The following is a 25,510-nucleotide window of genomic DNA, read 5'->3' as shown; positions in this document are numbered from 1 at the left end:
CTAAATTTAAATTTTGGATCTTCAGTGGGTCATGTTGATTCACTGCAATATTCACCACAGGATAGCAATGCTCATTTTTCAAAACAGAGAATATGAGCTGTTACAATAAAGTTCCTGGACTGGTGCTCTTACGGTCATGTTCAAAGAGTTTGAAAATAAAGAAAAGTGGTATGATGTAGTTCCAACACATGTTTGTTTGTTTGTTGTTTGGTTTTTAGGAGCATTAGCAACTAAGGCCATATTGTTCTGGGATATGCGGTGGTCATTCCCTGACCTTTCCGCATCCTCCGTATTTGGTGGTGACGAGCTCGAATCTCGGTCTAATCAAGAAGCGTGTGCTACACACTGCTGCTCCTTCCCACCTGGCTACGGAGGCGCCTTTCCAACACATGGTAGTACAGATTGTCTAGTAGGCTGACAGTTTGCAAGTAACAACCAGTTTTGTTAGTAGCATTAACATTCCGTATCACAATTTTGCAATGGAGCAATGAACAAAGTCAATGCTATGTTCTAATGTACAAGGTGCTTCCAAAACTATTGAAGTGTATTTCCTGGGTAAGGCTGCAATTTTGAAAAAGAGGCAGCTGCTTCTTGTTGCATGCCAACCCATTCCACTCATTATGAAGATATTTCTGAAGAAACAGAATTGTACAGATCAACTATCCACTCTACTCTCCTAATCTAGTGCTAGCAGACCTTTCTCTCTTTCCCAAAGTGAAATCTGTCCCCAAAGGTAAAAAACGTGACCATCAAACTGAACATTATCTCATTGGACACCTTTGCTGACTCTTTTCAGAAACTTTTAGGACAGTGTAATAAGTGCATTCATTCATAATTAGTTTATTTGAAGTAATCACCACCAGACTGAATGCACTTATTTTAAAACAGAGACATTTTTGAGTTCCTTCACTTCGGTGTTGTTTTTATTGCACCAGTCCATGAGCTTTATTGCCGCACTTCATATTTATTCCATATTTTGGGAAATAAGCTTTAAAAGTAAGTTCTCATGTTCAAATTTTGAAAAATACCAACAAGGCTAATAAAGAAAGTGATATGAACTGGTTTATTCATATATGATACAAATGTTAATATTCAACTGGCAAAGTAAATGAATTAATTTCAGTTTTTATCAGTTAGTTTGGCTTATTCTAAGGATAGACTAGGTGGGTAGGGGGGGGGGAATTGATATAATCCAGATAATCTCAAAAATATATTTTGTGTGAACTAAGATTAAAACCAATTAAGTATGTGTATAAAAGGGAGTGGAAAACAATGATAAAAAATTAAATAAACAACTCACTTTCAGCCAAAGATGAGCCATGCTTCTCATTAGCTGTTTGCGTTGGCTTTCCATGTCTCTTCCAACCTATAAAATATGGTTTCTTGAATAATTAAATGTCTTTGTTTTTAAACAAACAAGCACATGAATTTAAGTATTAGTAAGGCAACATGATGCAAGGAAAACAGACCTTTTCTGCATTAAACAACAACAAAAAAAATAATAATAAAAAAAAAATAAAATAGATTAAAAATAATAATAATTTGACTTTATGTAACTTTTTGCTGGCCGGTGAAAACTGAAAAAAATATGGAAACGTATTTTGCATCTGTAGAGATAAATGGAGGTATTGTCAAAATATTGTAATGTGAACTCAATAACATATATATATATATTTTTTTTTTAAAAATTTGTTCCAAGTCCTTGGAAGTTGAAAATTTTGCTATATTACTAAGCTATAAAACTTGCCCTTTCTGGTTTATTGGGCTTTTCTGTTAGCGCAATCTATTATAAATGGGTACTAAAATTGATCTTATTGCATTTGTGATAATCACAATAACTGTGGGTTTTTACGTTATGGTATTATGTTGAAATGTGTTCCCCTTCACCAAAATCTTCAATCACATAAAAAACAAATTTTCAGAAACTTCCCTTCATTCCTATTTGCGTATTACAATGATGAAGAGAAAGGGATCAACGAAAAGTGCAAGTGGTGGCAGTGCCAGGAAACAAAACAAAATTTATTTAGAAATGAAGATGAAAATGATTTAAGAAGTACGAAACAGGACAAAGTTTGTCAACTACTGCAAGGTCTCACTGCTTCAACAGTGAATACTATTTTAAAGGACAGTGAGCATATAAAAGAACATGTCAAAGGATCAATGCACTTAAAATCAACAGTGATCACAAAACAGTGTTCAGGTGTTATATAGAAGATGGAACAGCTATTAATAATATGGATGGAAAATCAGATTCGAAAGCAAGTGTCCGAGTCCAATGGCCATTCAAGCAAAAGCAAGAAGTATTTATGAAGATATTAAGGATAAGTATGGCGAACCCCAATCCAAGTTCATGGTAAGCAACAGGTGGTTTAATAGGTTCAAGCATCGCACTGGTTTCCACAACGTTAAAGTATGCAGTGAAGTCGCCAGTGCCGATTCTGCAGCCGCAGAGAAATTTTGTGATGTGTTGGAAAAAAATTATTGATGAAGCAGCTATTCAACACAGCAAATTTTTAAACCTGATAAGACTATTGGAAAAAATAAGGGATCGAACATACATTGCCAAAGAGGAAAAGACAACGCCATGTTTCAAGGCTTCAAAGGATAGGGCCATGCTCTTGTTTGGGGCTAATGTAGGGGGAGATTACAGATTAATACCACTGCTTGTATAGCATTCTGGAAATCTTTGTGCATTTTAAGGGCATCAATAAAGCCACCCTACACATGCATTTCCAATCAAACCAGAGAGCATGGATAACAATATTTCTCTTTGAGGACTGGTTTAAATGCTGCTTCATTCCCGAGGTTGAAAAATATTGTAAAGACGACGTTCCTTTCAAGATTCTGCTTCTATTAGATAACGCTTCTGGATATCCTACTCATCTAGATAATTTCAATTCGAACGTGAGTCATATTTCTACTGCCAAACATGACTTCACTCATCCAACCTATGGATCAGGGTGTTATTTCGAATTTGAAAGCATACTATTTATGCACAACATTTGCTGAGGCATTGTCTGTGGTAGACGGTGAGAAAAATTTTACGTTCAGAGACTTTTGGAAATCTTACAATATTTACGACACCATCTTAACATTAATAAGGCCTGGGCGGAAATTACTAAAAGTTGTTTAAATGGCGCATGGAAGAAAATATGCCCACAGCATGTAAAAGGCTTTGAAAAAGACAAATCATATGAAGAGGTTACAGATAAGAATGTAAAGGTTGCAGAGCTACTTTAGTTGGAGGTTGTTGCCAAAGATGTGGAGGAGTTAATAGAGGAAGAAGAGAAGGAATTATATAATGAAGAACTTATTGACTTGCAGGCAGTGATAGTGAAATAAGAAAATGCTGACGAAGCTCAAGATGAACCAAATGAGTAGCCAAGACGCTTCATCACTAGAGAGATGGCAATGGTGAAGTCTGAGATGATAGATCCTGACAGCAAACGATTCTTAAAAGTTAACAGAGGGGTGAATGATATGCGTGCTTGTTACAAAAAAAATCTACGATGAAAAGAAAAAAAGTCACTGTTCAGTCATCCATTTATATGTTCTTTTGTAAGGTTGAGCGGCTGACCTCTTCTAGATCTCCATAGTCCTCAACCTCCACAGGGGCATACTTATCAGTTGAAGACGTTGATTCTGGCAACAATGCTCGAGAGGTAAAACTTACTGACAATTATGCAGTCTCCTCTCTTTTTTTTATAATTTTTAAATTTTTTAAATTGCACTCTTTTGTAATTTTTCCTGCACATGAGATAAAAAATTGATTAAATACAATAAATAATTCTATTCACATGTTCGTTGAACATTTCTTTTTTGATTCAATCAATTCAGCAAGTACAGTTGTGAGTGCTGCACAAGCATGGGGGAAATTCCAACTTACGTAGAGTTCAGTGAAATGCAACCCTTACATTAATTGGGGAGTGGATGTAAATAAAAATAAAATAAGACAGAAAAGAATATCCCCACTAATCTACTCCCACAAGATACTGCCACTAACTAACCCTCCCACTTTGAGAGGCAACGTATTCCAGTGTTTGATAAGCCACTGACCATATGTGAATTTTATGAGAGCCAAAGTTTCTAATTCTTTTTCTTCTATCATCTAGTTATTCCGTAATATTTTATATTTGTGGCCATTCATTCTAATGTCAGCTGAGAGAGAACAGATGTTCCTCATTCAATTTACTGGTTACCCTTCTTTGATCCCTTTCGAGAATTCTTTCCAGACCTAAATGTGGTCTAACCATCATCTTGTGTAGGAGGATAATGAAGTCCTCTTCCCTACCAGCAAAGATCCTATAAATCAAACACAGGACAACATGTACCTACCTATTTGCCTGTTCACACTGCATGGAAATTTTGTCAGGTTGAATTATAGCATCGTCTTTTTCTTCTTTAACTGTTCTCATCTCTTCCCCCTCCAAAACTTATACATGATTGCATGATTTTTGTCCATCAAATGCATCACCTTACATTTAGAAGCATTAATCTGTAGTTGGAATTTTTCTGACCATACATGTAACAGATCCAAGTCTTTTTGAAGCATCACAGCCTAGCTTGAATTGTTAACTGCCCTTCCCACATTCAAATGATCGCCAAACTTTGAAAGCTTCCTATGGATTGATTGATTTTGATTTTACTGGTGCAAAAACGAGCTTCCTATGGATACAGACAATCAATTATTATTTGTGAATAATTAAATAGAGAATGGGACCTCACTTGCTATGGTGATACATTAGCATTAGCAGAGGCATATGATGCAAGAAAGCAAACTTAGCAGCATCAACCAAAAAAAAAAAAATAAATCACATTTCACACACCCATTTGCTCTAAAAGTTTATCCAGTTCTTCCTTGAATTTATTTAAGCTATCAACTTCCACAAAGACAGAGGTAAGTTGGCAAATTTCCACGCATCTATTCGACAACTGTCTTTCCTCAATTTCAGTTTATGCCCCCCCTCAGGTTTGCAATCTGAACAAGAGGAAGAATCTCATTAGCATTGAGCCTGCTCAATCCATTCAAGGCCTTATACACCTAAATCAGATCGCTTAGCAGGTGCCTACTCTCCAGATGCTGCAATCTGCAGAACTTGACCCTTACTTCGTAAGAGCACCCCTTTGTTCCCCTCACTAGTCTTGTTGCCCTTCTCTGTACTCATTCTAGCAACCCTATATTCTACCTAATGAGGCTTCCAGACCTGTACGCAGCACTCAAGGTGAGGCCTGTACATTACGTTATACAAAGGGATAATCAATCACCTCCTTATCCTTACTAGCAAAATTCCTGTATATCATTGACAAGACCCCATGACCTGCTCTGGCAGCCTGTCTGCACTGTCTCAAAAACTTCATATCCGACTGCACAATTATCCCTAGGTCTTTTTCATTCTCTACGTATTTTTCATTCAGTACAAATGCAAAGTACTGCATATGGGTAGAAGTAACCACAGAGAAAAGTACCAACTCTGTGGTACTACACTCAGGTTACTTCTACCCATATGCAGTACTTTGCATTTGTCAATGTTAAACTTCAGTTTCCACTTCTCAGCCCATCTGCCCAGCTTTTCTAGATCCTGTTGTAGTAACATACTGTCATTAACAACCTTTCATCTGCAAACATGGACATTAAGCTTGATATACGTTCATCAATATCATTGACAAATATACAAAACAACAATGGGCCACAGTGAACCATGGGGCACTCCACAAATAACATTAGTCCATGAAGACATTTCCATTGATTGCCACTCTGTCATCTCCCACTCAACCATCCCTTCATTCCATTGTAATGCCATACTGGTCTTTCATGTGCAACAGTATCAAAAGTTTTCCTGAAATCCAAATATGCGATGTCAAAATTATTTTTTGCATCCAGTTCCTTTGTGACAACATCATAATACTGTCGATTCTGGTTATTTTGGACACATCGGGACTAGTGCATTTTGGTCTGATTAAGCGGCTGCCCCAATTATCCGAAGTTTCACGTAAATAGTTAAAAATACAATGGACCCCCGCTTTACAATTGGTTCACTGTACAATCAAATCAAAACTGGCCAGTCTCCTCCAGGTGACCTGGAGGAGATAGCCAGAGAATTATGGGCAGCCTGGCTACCTCATAGCAGTGTATGCGGGCAACGTGGGGTCCCACCAGGGGGCCCTGCAGCCAAAAGCCAGCACAATACTTCATTTACAACAAAAAAAAATTTTCTGGCTTTCACAGTGATACTGTTTGTCTCCACAGAGTTCATATAGCGCAGATGTGGGAAACCACTGGAGGCGCCTTTCCCCCAACACTATGCACACTATGTACAATCAAATCACGCTATGATGGACTCACCATAGTAAAGTACCGTTCACTATACATGATCACATTTGTGAATTGAATTTTAATTCTATTAAACAGCGATTCTAATTAGCAACAATAGGAGGAATATTATCCACATGCTATAAAAGTAAAGCTATATTAAGCACAAATTTACCCTTTATTACCTCACCAATTAAAAAATTAAATGATATGTGAAAATCGGAAGAATATACGTGATAATTGGAATAATTAATACGTACTGTAATATGTACATACACACTAGTTGACATTTCTGTTCACTGACATTTGTTAATGAGTGTTAAAATTTAAAACAGTAAAAAGATAAGCAATCAATAACAAAGAACTCAGTACACACAAATTGCAAGTAACACGATATGCGCAGTGAGAACGGATGGAGTAAAAAGTTACGAAGCTTTAAAAATAGGAATGAAGAGAAGATTCTGAAAATAAAAATTTTTTTTATATGATTGAAGATTTCATGGAAGTGTAAACACATTTCACCATAATAACCCACAGAATTCCAGCTGTCAGTATTATCGCAAATTCAATAAGATCTAGTTTACTATCCGTTTATGATAGATTTCGCTAACAGAAAAGCCCAATAAACAGGTGACTGCTAACTGTTTTATGGTTGTGACCTCCAGAAATCTGACCGAGCCACGTGGTACGGTTGGAGACAATCATAGGGTAATCTCAAGTGCTGTGGTCTCCTGCCCCAATTAAATGGCATGTTGTCCCAATTAAGCGAAGTAAACCCTGGCTATTTTCTCAATTGAGTTCTGTTTTTTAAGATTTGCCCCAAATAAATGGCTGCCCTGATTAACCGGAATCCACTGTATTAGAAAATAGGCCTTGTGCGTCGGGTTGCATATCCTCCAAGTTTCTTGCGACGACCGACTAAACTGGTTAAAATAAATTTATTAAAATAAATAAATGACATGTACATAAGATAAAACAGAGATAAAATAAGATAAAAGCACTAAAATACACAAGCTTTCGAAGCAAAGTGCCTCTTCATCAGCTAGTTGGTAAACGGTGTACTTCAGTATACATTGATTGTTACATTAGCAAAAGTCAGCTGGTCATGATCATGTATCACGAGTCTGGTGTCGGTAGAACAGAATTACGTACATGTGATGACTGCCAGCGGTCACTGCACTGCAATACAGTACATTCTATAATACGGCGTAAGTGCAGTGCTTCAAGCCACAAGCGCTGGTGGTAATCACGTGAATAGTCGACGATTTCAATATCCAGTCAGGGATCAAGAACGCTCTGCAATCGCCGAGCATTTTTGATGCCAAAAATGTTCGGCGACTGCAGAGCGTTCAGAATTAGTGGTTCGCAGAGCCACCTCATGCTCAGAAACCTGTCTTCAATCTCCTACCAGACTGGAAGACCGGGTCTGGTAGAAGACCTGGTTTCTGAGCATGAGGTGGCTCTACGAACCGCTAATTTTGAATGCTCCGCAGTAGCCGAGCATTATTGAGTTGAGCAGCACAATCTTGATCCCCGATGGGATATTGAAATCGTCGACTATTCACGTGATTACCACTAGCATTCATGGCTTGAAACACTGCACATAGCTACCAATAATAGTACTATGAATCGCACGAGGGGAGTGCACTTACACCCTATTATAGAATGCACCGTATTGTAGTGCAATGAGCGCCAGCGGTCATCACGTGTACGCAATTCTGTTCTATCGATACCAGACTCATGATCATGCCCAGCTGACTTTTGTCAATGTAGCCATCAATATATACTGAAGTACACCACTCACCGACTAGCTGATGAAGAGGCACTTCATCAGCTAGACCAAAAGACTGGGTCTGGTAGAAGATTGAAAGACCGAGTTTCTGAGCATGAGATGGTTCTGCGAGCCGCTAATTTTGAATGCTCTGCAGTTGCCAAGCATTATTGGGTTGAGCAGCACAATCTTGATCCCTGATGGGATATTGAAATCGTTGACTATTCATGTGATTACCACCAGCGCTCATGGCTTGAAGCACTGCACATAGTTACCAATAATAGTACTACAAATTGCACGAGGGGAGTGCACTTACACCCTATTATAGAATGTACTGTATTGCAGTGCGATGAGCACTGGCGGTATTACATACACAACATGTAATTCTGTTCTACCGACACCAAACTCTTGATCAAGCCCAGCTGACTTTTTGCTAATGTAACCGTCAATGTATACTGAAGTATAGAACTCACCGACTAGCTGATGAAGAGACACTTAGCTTCACAAGCTTATGCATTTTAATGCTTTTATTATAATATATTTAACACTTTTACCTTATTGTATTTTAATGCTTTTATCTTATTTTATCTCACGTATATATCATTAATTTATTTTAACTAGTTAGTCGGTCATTGCAAGAAACTTGGATGATCACATCATAGTAACCAATCAAATTGGTCAGACAAGCCTTACCCATAATAAACTCATGCTTTGTCAGAATTATTACTGCAGTCTTGCCTAGATGATCCTGCAGTGCTTCTTTAGCCAGTGACTCCATTATTTTCCCCGGAACAGAAGTTAAACTAACAGGTCTGTAATTACTTTTGTCACCTTTTGATCCTCTTTGTGAATTGGGGATACATTTGCACATCTCCAGTTTGTGTGTACCTCCTCTGAGTCCAAGGATGCTCTCATAATTATGACTAAGGGCTTTATTACTTCCTTTGCTGTCTCCTTCAATATAGCTGGATATATCCCATCCACCCCAGGTGCCTTTCTTCGTTTAACTTCAACAAATTCTCCTCCGCTTTTCCCTCAGTTATTACAAAATCATTAAGCTCCCTGTTAGAGTTTAATAAGATTCTGTCCTCCACTTCCCTACAGTATTTTTCTCATGTGTGAATGTAGTTGCAAAATACTTGTTCAGTTTGTCGGCTATATGAGTAGGATCATCAACACTCAAACCATTGATATCAAATGGACCAAACTGATTCATCCTCTTCCTTCTATAGTTTATATAAGTAAAGAAGTCCTTGCTGTTTTTCTCTGCATGCTTTGCCCAAGATTTCTCGTAATCTGCCTTCGTTTTCCTAACCTCCTTTGTGACTTGATTACAGACTAGCATATCTACCACAGGCTTCTGTGTCTCCTGATAATTTATATGCATCCCATGCATTTTTATTTTCTGCCATGGGTCTCATTAGTTCATCTGACATCCATTTAGGCCTAAAACTTGAACAGTATTTCTTAATTGGTGTGAAAAGCCTAGTAGCTTTCAAGAAAAATTCCTTGAATTCTGAAGGCTGATCATTTATGACAGCCCTCCTATCTTTTAGCCCAGCCCATCACAATCCAGTGTAGGATCTTACCAGTAACTCCAACTTCTGGTTTATAATCTTTCCATGAGGAATGACATCAAAAGCTAAGTCTACATCAAAAGCATACTAAAGTCTGAGTATATAATGTCAAAATTGTTACCTGTATCTAACTGTTTAATGACTACAGCAGAGTAATTTACCAGAATGGTCAAGTATGACTTCACCTTAACAAAACCATGCTGGAATCTATTCAAGATAGATCTTGACATTTTTGTCAAGATGGTCCTGAATCACATCCTTAAACACAGATTCATCGGAGTCTTCCTCTTGTTCAGATTATGCACACAAGGGGACATATATTCACACTGAGGAAGGATGGTTGCAGAATAGATGTGCAGAGGTTTGGCTTTAGCTAGTGGGTAGTTTGTTGGAATAAACTTCCATCTGATGTTGTGAAAGTGGATAGCTTAAGTAAATCCAAAGAACTAGACAAACTATTGGAGGGAATGAATAGGTGAAATAGGATTTTTTTTTTGGCTGATACAGCACCATTTACCACTATTAATAGTAACACTCCATGATCATCCCTACCACATAGTTCAAACACACTAGTCTATATTTACCCAGCTCCTCTTTAGCACGACATTGTGCACTGGGGAGACATTTTAATTTCTCCTGTACAAGGGAATCTTCAGAGAATATAATGATGCTCTCATTAACACCCCCAATGTTTTGATACACTTACATGAACCCTTTTTAATTTTAACTGACTATATGCTATACTCCATTGGAGCCTTGCGATCATTTAAAGCTACCAAGTATCTCTGCTCAGTAGCTTTTCTAACAAATGCTTCTCAGAGATCGTAACCCCCGCGAATAGTGGGGGTTACGTTCCTGAGAAATGCCGCGAATACTGAGTTATGGCTCCCATAGTAATAAAGGGGTTCCGTTCCAAAGTATGAAATATATAAGAAAAACTAGTCTAAAATTTTGTGTACGTATGTATTATATGTATCTTCATAATATGACTATGTACATAGACAGTACATAGTGAAATGCAAGCATATGGCATCGAAATAAAAATAAGAAACAATTTAATATTAAATGTAATATTTATTAGAAATTTCAAACAAATCTTTGAAACCAGCGCCTTTGCTAGCTAAAAATAAACTTATCCCGCCAATGCTATCACCAGTTTCGCTAAAGTGTTGATAAAGGAGTTTTGCCTTTTCACGAATGATGAGTGAACTTAACGGAATTTTATTTTGAGTTCAGTCTTCTATCTACAGATTTAAAGCCTATTCCGTTTTTTCTAATTTAACATCACGAGTTACAGAGCAAATTTTTGAAGCAATTAGCACGCCGGACACTATGGCGGATTTTTTTTTTCCCGATTTCTTGATTGATCGTATCGTTGACTCATTGATTTTATAATGTTTTGCCACTGAGGAGACACTTTCACCATTAGAAATTTTGTCTAATAACTCAATTTTATTCGGTAATGTCATCACCTTCTTTGATCTTTTCACATTTCGCTTGTTATTCGTAGCCATATTTTTGTACGGGTCAGAAAGAACTTGTCCACAATAAAGTCACTTTCTTCAGTTAACACACTCGAAAAAGCCTGTTTTACACTGCAAAACGGTAAATTTATCACTTTTGTAAGCATATCAATTTATAAATTGATAAATTTATTCAATTTATAAGCATATAAATTAAAAGCAAACGACAAAACCTTCCATGACAAGCGCATAACACATACTGAACAAGGAGTAGCGAGAAACATCCATGCCAGAATTTTGTCATCCCTCTCCCCCCAACCACTGAGCGCTGTTTCGACCGGGAAAGATAATTTTAGCCACGCCCATGTTTTTTTATGGCGGAAAATGTTCACAGCACTTTAAAATTCACATTTTTTTTTAGGTTTCCTTTTATATTAAATCAGCGACCGCGAATAGCGGGGGTTTACTGTAATTTCACAGCAATCTGACTCCGTAACACTCCCCAGAGATTTGACCTTACTTTCAACTGTAAAATCATTGAGAAATATCTATTCAGCTCATCAGCCATTTCTACTCAGGTTTCTATCAGCCTTCCCCTGCAACCAGTGAAGGAACCTGCTTTCTTGTTTTTACACATGAGAAGAACCTCATCTCCATTCTTAGCTCCCTTTGCCAGTGCTTTCTCATAGTTAGCTTTTGTCCACCTTGTCCCATTCATGGTTTTTTTAATATATTCTCTTACGATATTTATACAACTTGGAATCGTGCGATTGTCTGTAACTGTCCCATGCTTGATTTCTTTACTCAATTAAACCATTAACCTTTACATTTGTGGAACTTGACTACTGGTATGAATACATTTATGGCTTCAAGGATAAATCTTTTGAATATTTCTCACAGTATATTTGTATCTGATGAGCTCAAGAACTATTTCATTCCATTAAAATCCACTCTCTTGAGAATTTGAAGAAATTGAAAATTTTATGCATAAAGGATGCAAAGATTACTATTTTTCAATTATTCTGTTAATTGTAAGTTTTAGAAAATAATACCATTTCAGCAAAAAATTGACAAGCATATGAACTCCTAAAGGTTAGGACAGAGGTTCCAAACCTTCTCAGTTCACGGTGCCCTTAGTGTCCCAGTAATTTTTTCATGGCACCCCTAAGCCAAAAGAAATACCTAGCACACTGGTTTTTGACCTTTTAATATATACCTATATAATAATTTTATTCTTTATATGGAGGTACTAAATAAAGATCAATTATAGAACACCACAAAATTAAAAAGATACAGTTCAATGGATACCATACACCTTTTTATAATGAAATAAAGATACAAATTAAAAAAAAAAAAAATAATAATAATAACTTTAAGTAACTTAAACCCAAATTACATGGCACCCCAAGAATGTTGTTATGCCACCCCGGCTGAAAACTACTGGGTTAGGATATAAAAAAAAAAAAAAAAAACACCCATTCTGAAACTAGCTTTTTATTTGTAGCTTCTGTAGCATTATTTACCACAAAACAAATTCAGAAAAAATATAAAAAGACCTCAGCAAATATAAGCATTTAAAGGATGGAAGTAGGAAAAAAAATCCCCATGTGCTGATTCATGCTATAAAATGGAAAGTGCCTACTGCAATTTTAACATTAAATTATGACAATTTCTCCATCAATCTATTTTCAGTGATAATAAAATTGTGTAATTCAAGATTTTTTTTTTTTTATTTAAAAAAAAAATTAAGAAAACAGTATAACTTTTAGAATTAATTCTCTGAATATTTCTTATTCAGCATTTGTACTTGATAAATTCATGAACTGTTCTCATTGAGTAGAATTCAAATAATGCCTATGGGTATCATTTTCCTTCAAAAATTAAAACTCCCTCTGTCAGTGACAAAAGTCTGCACTATAGATACATTCCACATTAATAGACTGTGTTCATTACCTACTAATGGTTTCTTCTTGTAGATTAATTTATATTCATGCTATGCAAATTTTTCTGTTACTGACTTCTTCAGGCCAGTGGCCACTTTGATCTGGCCTGGAACCTGTTCCCACCAAACAGAATTTAAAAAATGCCTAGGGCAATCAATTCACTATGTAAGAAAAGAAACAGTTTCGCCTTTGTGGAGGACTATTTTTGACCCTGACAACAATCATTTCTTTACATAAGTTTGGCGTATATACACAAACAGTTTTATTTTACTAATGAACAAAACATCATGTTTATGTTTATAGATGATGGACATAGCAATTACTTTTCAACATGGTTGCTCAATTTGTTTAGACCAGCGTTTCTCAACCTTTTCGTTGTTGCGGCACACTTTAAAAGATGCTAAAATTTTGTAGCACACCACAATCGCTATTATACTCATATATATTATAAATATCTGTAAATAAAATTTATAAATAAAAACTATATATATATATTCACAAACTGGAAGTTATTTCTGTTAGGTATATTTAATAATACATTTATTATTTGTTTTAAATGATTTAATTTTGAACATACATGAATTGCATGAAATTTAAAAGAAAATATGTAAAAAATTAACATAATTATATAAATACAAAAAAAAATAAACAATTTTAACATTTTAATCAGTGAGATGGTTGGGTTTGATGGGAGGCACAGTTTTTTTAATATGAGGATTTATTGTGTGTAAATGATTAAAACAAATAATAAATACATTTATTATTTGTTTTAAATTATTTAATTTTGAATATACATGAATTGCATGAAATTTAAAAGAAAATATGTAAAAAATTAACATAATTATATAAATACAAAAAAATAAACAATTTTAACATTTTAATCAGTGAGATGGTTGGGTTTAATGGGAGACACAGTTTTTTAATATGAGGATTTATTGTGGATAGGCTTACTTTCAGCTCCTCTTCTACCGACTTTAGTCTCTCTTTTTTTGTTTAATCTCGTTTTAAGTGGAAAACCCAGTTTCGCACAAATAGGAAGTGGAAACTGGCAATAAAATTCTAATTGCCTTTTCAGAAATTCACGGATATTCATTTTAATTCAAATTTTGCTAATATTAGTGTTAAGTGAATTTCCAGCGACTTGGTCACTACGGATTTAGTCAATTTTTCTTCTTCTTCTTCTTCTTCTTCTTGCAGATTAAGTTCTGACGTTAGAAGGTTTCTTGTTGCAAATAGTTCTCAACCCACAAATATTTTTTGGTATCAAGGGATGGAAAGAAATGCTCAATTTTTGTCTTCAACAACTCTAATGTTTCGCTTATTATGTTAATTATTTTAGTATAATTCGTTTTGGCAGTCAAGGGGAACATTTCTAAATTTTTTTTTTCATTTACGTATTTTTTCTATATACTCAGCTTTTCTTTAAAGGCGAACAACTTGTCAGTAGAAGTGAGTAAATTTTCCTATGGGCCTTGCATACTGATATTTAATTCATTAAGCTGCGTGAATAAATCTGTTAGAAAAGCTAATTTACAGCACTAAATTTCATCACAAAATTTTGATTGCTCCAGTGAAAAAAATATGAGCATTTCCTCATGCAACTCGTCCATATGTATAAGTACATTTCCTTAAGTAAATAGCCATCGAATCTCAGTATGCACCTTAAAGGAAAATAATGCAGACTTCAGTTCCTCGCATAATTTTCCGAAAATAAGTATTTTTTGTGGTCTAGTTTTGATATAACTGACCGTTTTAACCGCTTAATCAAGTACAAATTTTAAATCGGGTACCACTGTCTTCGCCACTAGAACTTCTCTGTGTATAAAACTGTGTGTTGTAATAATATTTGAATTGTGTTGTTTTACTAAGTTTACAAATCCTTTTAGTGCTCCTGTCACCACGGGAGCACCGTCGGTACAAATGCCAACACGACTTCTATAATATATCACACTTTTGTTAATAAGTATTCATTACTTTGAAAATATCTTGGCTGGTTCTTCTTTCATTGAGTTCATAATAATAATAATAATAATAATAATTGTGTCGTTTTCGATAAACCTGACAAATGCTATTAATTGGGCTTTTCCACTAATATCTGTTGAATTATCTATTTGCAATGCAAACAACCACCCAAAATTATTAATATTTCAAAAAAATTGTTCTTCAATACCATTGGACATTTTTTTATACTCTTGCTAATTGCGCTGTTCGAAAGTGGTACAGTCATTATTCTTTTCTCAGCTTCCTCTCCCAAAATACTTTTCACAATTACCTGACATGCTGGTGAATCAGACTTTCTGCAACCAGGTGAGATTTCTTCCCCCCCCCCACCAGTTTGGCTACTAAATAGCCAGCTTCCTGCACCTCATCAGATATTTCAGCCATATTATAAAATTCTGTACCTTGTTTTCTAGTAGAGGCCAGCAGTCTTTGAAAATACTCCACAGTTTTGGACGATAAATTCTTGTGTTTCGTAGAAAAATGACCACGCAATTTACTCGGCACCATTTTCATTCGACAAGGTTGTCCTCAAGCTTTGTGTGCCACATGCCACACAAAGGTTGAGGACAATCTTGGGTACCAGCATATGAAAATCCCATCCCCAAATAATCATCATCATATTTACAATAATGTTTTCTTTTTTGATGTTGATGGTTGCTCGTTTTTGGTTTTGTCATTTTCTCCAAGCTCGTTATCAATTTGCCTCTTCTGATTTCTTTTCACTAAAAATTTATCCATGGCTAATAATTTCTAAAAAAAAAAAAAAAAAAATTAAAGTTACCTCTAGAATGTACTATTACAGTTAAAAAAATTCTTTATTTGAATTAATTTTTATTATAAAACTTGGATTTATAAATTTTTTTTTATTTGCATTTTCCGCGGCACACAGGTTGAGAAACACTGGTTTAGACACTTTGGAGCTGCATGCATCTACTGAAGCAATATTCTCACTGCCTGTTTCACATTTTCACTGGACTGAGATTAATGGTTTCAATACTGAAGGCAGCAATTTGCCAGAGACAAAGTCTGCCTTCAATGAATCGTACTGTTGCATGGCTTCGTATAGAACACCAAACTGCCTAATACCCGGTATTAGGAGATCATTGACCACCCACTGTACAATCCAAAACCTTCCCTATTCATTTTCTTCTGTTTAGTAGGTTCAAGAAACATCTTCAAGGTTAGTAGTTTCATTCCAATGAGGATGTTCAACAGGCAACAAAAATGGCTTAGGCAGCAGAATGCAACTGTCTACTGAAGTAGCATAAGGAATTTTGACTGTATGCTATGATTCACTGTATTAGATCATAAGTAATTTATAAGGCACGTTTGAAAGCAAACAGAATTCAAAAGAATTCCTTCCCCTCCTTAAGAGAACTGTATTTTAATTTATATATAAATCATTTTATATACATTACTGCAGTAAATATACAGAATGATTTATTACTGTTACAATATTATATAAATTTTAATGTATTTTAGATTAATAGATTAATTTTTGTAATGAACCACTGTTTTATCACGTGAATAATACAAAGGTAGTTTTTAAGTGCTTTTGATCTATTACATCAAACTTGTTACAAAGGCAACATTTCAGGATCCTTGCCAGATCCCATTATCATAACATGCATGGCCTAAAATTAAGAGAACAGAGCAACAAGGTTAGTAAAGCTTCTCTCCCAAACAGTTTCTCAAAAACCAACAAACCATAAAACAAAAAAAAAAAAACAGCATCCAAAATAGCATCCTGGTATCATTCAATACTGATTCCATTTTTATCACCAATCACACAGCAATCTCTCCACAGCCATATTTATCTTAGATTGCCCAAATCTGCTACCTGTAAGAGATATGCCAGACCGCATTAAATCTGATGGTGGGGAAAGCCTACTTATCTTTCAGTGAATACTTCTATTCTCAGAGTTCAGGTCTGAGCATGGGAAATGCTCTCTCTACTTCTTGCAAGACAAACAAATTTCTAGAAAAACACCCTTTCAAGCTGAAGCTCTGAGGAAAATATATCGATAACATAATAGTACCGCCTGGACAATTAAATACATTCTTCAATGCTCTCAATACTTTTTATCCTGCCATAAAATTCAAGATGAAGGTAGAGAACGACGATATCCCACCATTCCTTGATATTAACTTATCCAGAAACCACAGGGAGATACAATGTCGTTATACAAGAAATCAACAGATACAGTTTAGAATAACAACCTTTGAGTTCAAGGCCTCATTATCTGGCTGTCTGCTATTGGCCTATTTAGCCTCAGGCCCTGGTGCTATTAAGGCAGTTCATGTTTGAATGGAGCAGTTTTAATTAGGCAAAGCTAAGGTATGAGGAACTATTAATAGCTATGTTGTATTAGATGTAATAAATTTAGTTAATAATTTTATTTTATTTGCAACAGTGTGTGTGTGTGTGTGTGTGTGTGTGTGTGTGTGTGTGTGTGTGTGTGTGTGTGTGTGTGTGTGTGTGTGTAATATTACTCATAAAATTGAAATATTTAAAATGTTATTAATGTAAATTTAATTTGCCCTTTATTTCTCTTTTTAGCTCATTATGTTTAGATGATGTAATCTGTCAAGGATCCCAGAATGTCACCTTTTGTAAAACGTTTAGCATAATTAGGTAAAAGCACTTAATAAACTAAATTTGTATTATTCAAGTGGTAAAAGAATGGTTCATTATAAAAATTAATCTAAAAGTATGAGTCTAAAGCAACAATGATGAAATAATAACAATTGATAAACAAAGAAAAATGTGACTTACAGTATCACGATCATCAGGACTGGCAGCACCATTAGTACATACTCGTTCAGATACTGGCATAGAATACTCAGAATTTTCTGAATTAAAAGTGATAAGTGTTTCAGAGGAATTGACAAGTGTGAAACCAAAAGAGAGAAGACACTGTAGACGAACAAATGTCTGAAACAGAATGACAACCTTTCAAATTTTCCTTCAAGGTTTTATTGAGCTGTTACAACACAATTATAATTATTTTATTCATTAATTGCAAAAATAATTTCAAGCCTTATTTTACTGTTCCCAACTGTACTATTCAACATCAATTTATAAAAATAACTTCACTGGATGCTAGTTAAATGTAAGACTTCTCTCATATATATCTAAACTTATCTAACCATACTCCTTAAAGAGCTAGTTCAATCTCAAATTAAAGAAATTTTTTGAAAAATGTAATTTATAAAACTTTATTTTGTTACAAAACCAAATAGTGATTAAAGCTGCAACACAGGTTTCTATTTATTCTGCCTGCAGAAGTGTGTATTCTTTGGATGGTGTGCATGTTTCTGCAGAATGGAAAAATTGGTAATACTTCATAAATAAAACTCTCCACCTAAAAACAGCTATGTATAGATGGGTGAAAAGGCCTTTAAGAAGTTGTTCCAATTGTTTTGCTTCTGGAGATATTTTTGAAACACTAACTACTCACGCCATCAGTTTATGGGGTTTGTTTGTTTGTTTGTTTTGTTGGTTTTTAGGAGCATTAGCAACTAAGGCCATATTGCTCCAGGATATGCGGTGGTCATTCCTTGACCTTTCCGCATCCTCCGTATTTGGTGGTGACGGGCTCGAACCCCGGTCTAATCAAGAAGCGTGTGCTGCGCACTGCTGCTCCTTCCCACCTGGCTACGGAGGCGCCTAATTTATGGGGTATGTTACTTTCTATAGTCTGAGTATTATTTCTGTGCATGTATCTTTGGGCTGCTTTTCATTGTGCAGACTGAAAAAAACAAGAAAATTTCATGAGGAGTTGAGTTACTGTAGGCTAATCACACAAACAACAGGAGCTAACAAACTTTTAAAAGAATACATTGTAATATTTGAAGAATAGTGGCTATGTGATTTGATAGCCAGTCTTGTTCATTCCTGAAAAATATGAAAGCTTACAATTAACATGAGTAGTTAATTAGAGCTATTTTATAGAGAATGAGGCAATACAGTGCTTTCACAACACTGCTTTGTCTTTTAAACAAATAACAGAACTCTCCTTGGCAATGTGTCAAAAATGTGGAGTTCTTTCTGCTAATACAAGACCATACTATTTTCCTAAGAATTCTGTAGGACAGAAAAAAAGCCCCCCCCCCAAAGGATAAGGTAGTCCAGTGTTTTTTGCAATATTAACTAAGCCAAACAGCTTTATTTTATAATTTCTAAAGCATCTCATCATGCACTGCATGACAGTTACAATGAACAACTTCTTTTAGACCTTTCATCTAGGAATTGTCATTAAAGATGGCCTGTTCTTTGATGAAGGAATTAAAATTCTTGAAAAAGGCTGTCATAGCTGTGCCTCATGTTAAAAAAAAAAAAAAAAAATTCTGTACCAGGTACATAATATGTCCTGCCGCTAGCATATTTAATGTGTTTTACATTTAAGAGTCATTGGCAGGCATTAAAATTGTTTTCATTTTCAGATTTTTATTATTATTATAACATTAATAATTACATGTCGGTTACTGAAAGTATTGGTTTGTGATGACTAAAGTAGGATATTATAATTTTTACATTGAAGAGATTCTAGTTTGCAACTAAATACACCATCTATAGTTATTCCATTATGTGTAGTATTTAAAGAAAGATCTGATGACATGTTCAGTTGAAGAATGTTTTCATAAATGTGCAGAACTCCTTTCCAGCCTCCGAGTTTAATTGTAAAGAAAAAAATTGCACTCAATCTGAAAACACCAGGTGACTTGAAACCAGATGCGTTTCCCAGTTTCAGAAAGTTTTTTTGTATCTTAAAACCTTAATATTTCTAAATTCCTTAGCTTTCCAATTATATGCTATACATCCACATTATCCCATTTATTACGTGAGAAAATTTCCTTGATCACATGTTCATATTTTCCACTATCCTGAAAAAACTACTACAATTTTCAGAGGTTTGAAAGTTTTCCCTCTAGCATAGAGCCAAGCTCCGTGCAAAATTTCATTAAATTTGGCACAGTAGAATATAAAGAAAATTTCCTTGAACACATGTTCATATTTTCAACTATCCTGGAAAAACTACTGCAATTTTCAGATGTTTGAAAGTTTTTCCTCTAGTATAGAGCTAAGATGAAGCTCCATGCAAAATTTCATTAATTTATCTTCTACTGGACCAAATTTAAACTGGAATAAATTTCCATAACACTTCCCCTCCTGTGCACCCCCCTCCGTGTGCTCCTGTGCACAGGAGCACACTGTAACTAACATTGCTGCTATTAAAATAAATCTATGCAATAGATACCAAGACAGCTAACTGTCTTCTGGGAACCCTTCTAGCAAAATCTTTAAATAAATTAAACTGTGTAAGATTTGACGTTTCTGTCCTCTATAAAGCTCAGGCACAACATTTCTGAGAGCTGTTCTAAACTGCTCATAAAGTGAACACTCATACAACACATGTTCCAAATGCATGACAAGAACAATGAGGATCTGATTCTAAACCTAATTCATATAACTTAGCTCTCAAAGAGCCATGTCCTGTTATCAAGAAAGATGTTTCCATACTAATATGAAAACATTTATTCAATTTATTATTAAAATTGAACTTAACACTAGATATAAATAACCTGGTAACAACACCAGTATCACTGCAATTCCAGCCTTCTTGCCAATTTTCTATCAATTGTCACATCATTGGTAAAACCCAAAAATGAAATATGCATACCTTTTCTAGTAAACTAACTAAAAGCTCTATAAGTAACGTACATATCAAGAGGAAGAATTCCCACAATAACCTGTAGGGTGTTCATAGACACCGTTTTACATACTCTTAGAATTGTAAGTAACATAGATCATAAAATTGTAAATAACATAGTATGTTTGAACCAGACACATGCTGTGTAGTTCACAATTGGTAAAAATATTAACTTATAATATTTTTACCAATTGTGTAACCTCCCCCATATAACCTAGCCTCCCCCATTCCTTTCTGGGAATTCTAACAATTGAAGCAGCAAAGTTTTCAATTTTACTACTTAAGTGTTTGATACGGGCAGTGAATGTGAAGTTAGCGTCATTTAGGACGTGACACCATTTGCGTAACTTCTGCATGATGGTTTTTCGTTACAAAATTTTTGGAATAATGCCAGTAAAAACATTTTTAATGACAAAAAGAATAATCTCTAGGTGATATTATTTGTTTGAAACTAGTGTAAAATCAAAGCTGCTCATCAACAAGTGTAGTTCATTCTGGTATGAAAGAAGACCATAGCATTTTCCTAGGCATTTAAACACTAGAGGCTGAGAAAACACATCGTAGGTGTTACAAGAGCTATTAACATAAATAAAAACCACACTACACTACAGAGTATCTATAAATTATCCACCTGATTGTGAAGCTCAAAATTTTATTTTATAGTTATCTTAAAATGGGTTGCTGCAGTTATCAAAGCAACTAAATGAATTTTTTCTCATACAGTTGGCATCCTTGATCCCAACCAAGCATTGTTATAGTACAGCATTAAAATGATGACAGTGGAGAAGAAAGCAACGTGCATTGTGGCTGTAGGATACCAGATCTCCAGTGACAGTAGAGAGATGTTTTCAACAGGAATTTAAAAAAAAAAAAAAAAAAACACCAACAAAACAATCAGTGAGGTATTACAACACGGTTGATAACAGTTTCAAGAAACTGGCAGTGTGCTGCACCAGAAAGGAGGGTAGACCAGGTGTATCTGCAGATAAAGTTTCGAAAATTCAGGTAATGTTTACCCAATGTCCTACAAAATCTATTCGCTGTGCAAACCTGCAGCTGCAAATACTACAAGAAACACTGCATATGGTGGTTCACAAGAGATTGAAACTTTGTCCACAAAGTGCAAACGTCCAAGCAATTAAGCCTTGCGACAAACCAGAATGAAAGGAATTCACTTTTCACATTCTCAACTGTATAGACAAATATGAACACTCTGGAAAATGTTGTTTTCAGTGATGAAGCAACACTCCACCTGTCTGGTAAGGTTAATAGACACAACGTTCACATATGGGGAGGGGGTATCCAAAAACCTCCACTCAGTTCACGAACAAAAGCATGATAGTCCCAAGATAAGTGTGGTGTCCACTGTCCTTCAGCCAGGTGACTGGACCATTTTTGTTCCACAGAAATACTGTGAACTCTGCAAATTATCTAGATATGCTTGAATTTTGTTCCCCCCCCCCCAAGATGGAAGTTTGGGAGAGGCTTTTTCCCAGCAGTGGGCCAGCAATGGCTAAAAAGAAGTAAAACCTATACAACTTATACATTACTATGACGAGAAGTCCTGCTGGTCAGCTGGCCACAGCCATTGGCAAAGATTAAGGTGCAGGCATTGGCTCTGATTAACCTATTTTCTGGGTACGTATTGTCGCACTACAGGCCTTTAGGCAATAAAGCTGATGCTGTAGAAAGCACAAATTAAGAGCTAAAAGGATTAAGCATTAAAACATTTTGCAATTTAATGGTGCCTGTAAAACTCTGCAGGAGAAAATTAGAAGAGAGTGATTTTCCTTTATCTGGGAAATTCATCTGTTGTTTAGAAGAAATGAGTCATCCACACTTTTAAATTTCACCTATCTCTGTTTACACGGTAACTACACGTGGTCACTAATTTCAGCTTTGTTTTAACTGCTGTGCAAGTAATCTTACAGTGTCTAAGAGGAAATCCTTGAGTGTAGTGTGAAAAAGTGGAAGGACTTAATAGCATCAATATTTACTGAAGAAAAACCCTTTACGTCAATGAGAAATTATGGGAGTGAAGTTGAAAAAAATGTAATTAATGATGTTGAAATTTCACATGTTTATTTAATGAAAAAACTTTTGAGCCTACAGGCCAGTAAGGCTCCTGGGGTTGATGGCATTTCCCCTATAATCTTAAGGGAGGCGAAAAGTGAGTGCATTGAACCATTTAATTATGAGAGCATCACTGGACTCGGGAGTGATTCCGTTGGATTGGAAAAGTGCCAGCGTATTTCCAATGCATAAGGGCGGTTCTAAGAGTGAAGTGGGAAATTACTGACCGGTTAGTCTAACTTCAGTAGTAGGGAAAATCATGGAGACTATGATCAAGGGTGGAATTCAGGATCACTTAGATAGAAATGGAATTCTGAAGGATACTCAGCATGGTTTTGTGAAGGGAAAATAATGCTTAACTAATCTGGTTAGCTATTTCAACAGAGTCACTGAAGAGCTGGACTCAGGGAATAATTTCAACATTGTTTATTTGGATTTCAGCAAAGCATCTGACTCAGTCCTACATGAGTGGTTTCTTTATAATCTGGAATAGGTTGGAATCACAGGAAAAATCCTTAGATGGATAGCAGGGTGGCTTCGGGGCAGGAGGCAGAGGGTTGTGATAAATGGTTATTCCTCAGATTGGGTTGATGTAAGAAGTGGGGTTCCTCAAGGATCAGTATTAGGACCACTGTTGTTTTTGATTTTCAAAAATGACATCGATGAAGGGATAGATGGCGTGATGTCTAAATTTGCAGGTGATGTAAAGATTAGTAAAGTAATTAATAATTTTAATAATTTTTGCCGCCAAGCAGAGCTTCTTCAGATATGGTCAGGAAAATGGCAGCTATGCTTTAATCCTGCAAAGTGCAACGTACTGCACCCGGGGAACAGTAACCTCAAAATAACTTATACACTTGGCGGAGTTGAACTAAAGCCGGTAGTGGAGGAAAGGGACTTAGGTATTACGATACAATCAGATATGAAGTTCTCCGAGCATTGTAGACTGGTTGCAAGGAGGTGGTGTCCTATCAATGATTTATCAAACAATCGCTAGTAGAGATAAGGATGTCATAATCCCATTACATAAGGCTATTGTTAAACCACACTTGGAATACTGCATTCAAGTATGGAGACCGCACATAAAGAAAGACATTGTTCTTCTTGAAAGGGTACAAAGACGGATAACTTGTCTGGTGAGATCGGCAAAAGGGTGTCCATACGAAGAAAGACTTTGAATATGTGGGTTGCAGAGCTTGGAAACTAGGCACCTTAGAGGAGACTTGAATGAGGTGTTTAAGTCTCTGAGAGGTATAAGTAAAATGAATAAGGACGAAATTTTCACGGTTATAAATGGGATTGTAGATGATTCTAGAACTAGGGGCCATAATTTCAAGTTAGGGGAGTTGTTTAGACTGGATTGCAGGAAGTTTTATTTTAGCCAGCGAGTTATAAATTACTGGAATGAGTTACCTACATGGGTGGTAGAGGCTGACAGTCTGGGGAAATTCAAAGGTCAGCTAGATAATTACCTAAGGGAAGAGAGAAATGCATAGGTTGTCCATTTCCTTTTCTCTTATTAATTTTTATTATTATTATTTTTTTAATTTTCTTATTATTATTAATTAATTAATTTTTTTATTTTATTATTATTATTTTTTTTGGCTGGTGCAGCATAAGCCATAGGCTTCTTTGCACCATGTGGCCATTACTAATAAATTCCCATTCTGCGATGACACCTTTTGATGAATTTAAGGTATTGTGGGGAGTAACAGATACTGGCAACCCACCAAATGTTGTCTTTAATAGCCACTCCAAACGTTTGGAGGTTGCTATTTCAATCAGGCGATCTTCGGATTGTAGTTGCTTCACCATTTTTGGTGATCCTGCAATAGATTCAAGATGTCTTTGAACCATAAATGGCAATAACTTGCCCACAGGCTGGGTGGATAGAGAGTATCACCAGAAAATTAGGAACGTCTGGACACTGTGCTTCTGTTCGAAGCCTTTCAGGTTGACTATTGTTGCTATCATGACAGGATTCTTGTCTTGAACTTGAAGGCTCTAAGGGTGGAAAATTGTTAGAATCCATGATAGCTCCTTTTGGCCCTGGGGGTTTATCTTTACCACCCAGGCTACTGGCCCCCGCCATGGGGAGGCAGGAGCAGTGCCACGAGGTGAACAAGCAGCTGAGTGAGTAAATTAGTACTTATAGAAAAAAATAAACAGAAAGGTGGTTCCCCTTTCTGGGTCTCTGCTCACTTCTTGCAGAATGAAAGTGCTACTCTGATATACAATTCAAATCAAGAAAATGGTTTTTGAAACAAAAAATAGAATACGTTTGCTCAAATGCTCTTTGTAGAAAATGCTTTTCAAAATGCACTAGAAATCGCTTGGCCATGGAACACTTGGCATCTGGGGCCCATAGTGTTAGGTAATGTTACGTTGGGCAACCGGTCATTTATTCCAGGAGGCAGTAGAGTTTATTGATGAACCTGTGCTATTTGCTGATAAACTGAATAAATGTTCTGTACATATATTCACACACAAAGAATATTTATTATAGATTAGGAGGTAAATAATTTTATACTAAAGAATAAAAAATGGAAGAAACTGTTGCAGCTAAAAGTGAATTTAGCTGCAGCAGTGGATTACATTTAAAAGGAATTGGATTATATTAAAGGAAACTGCAATCCTTTAATGTATACAATTATATTA

At 35.7% G+C, this 25,510-nt stretch overlaps 1 protein-coding gene across 2 annotated transcripts in view; it reads right to left on the bottom strand.

Annotated features, from left to right (window-relative positions):
• The window catches only part of Smg5 (Smg5 nonsense mediated mRNA decay factor), a 241,817-nt gene that overhangs the window by 38,667 nt on the left and 177,640 nt on the right, over positions 1-25,510 (bottom strand). For both annotated transcript variants that reach the window (XM_090373113.1, XM_090373114.1), the window contains 2 exons: positions 17,842-18,000; positions 1,301-1,366 (listed from right to left, as the gene is read on the bottom strand). In XM_090373113.1, coding sequence (XP_090229239.1) covers positions 1,301-1,366; positions 17,842-18,000 — 225 coding nt within the window. The remainder of the gene's footprint in view (positions 1-1,300; positions 1,367-17,841; positions 18,001-25,510) is intronic.

This window comes from Mastigoproctus giganteus, chromosome 5 (genome assembly GCF_048544385.1).
Source record: "Mastigoproctus giganteus isolate SK-2022 chromosome 5, ASM4854438v1, whole genome shotgun sequence".
NCBI classification, from domain to species: domain Eukaryota; kingdom Metazoa; phylum Arthropoda; class Arachnida; order Uropygi; family Thelyphonidae; genus Mastigoproctus; species Mastigoproctus giganteus.
Note: the sequence above shows the minus strand (reverse complement) of the source record. Positions and strands in the feature narration are given on the sequence as shown.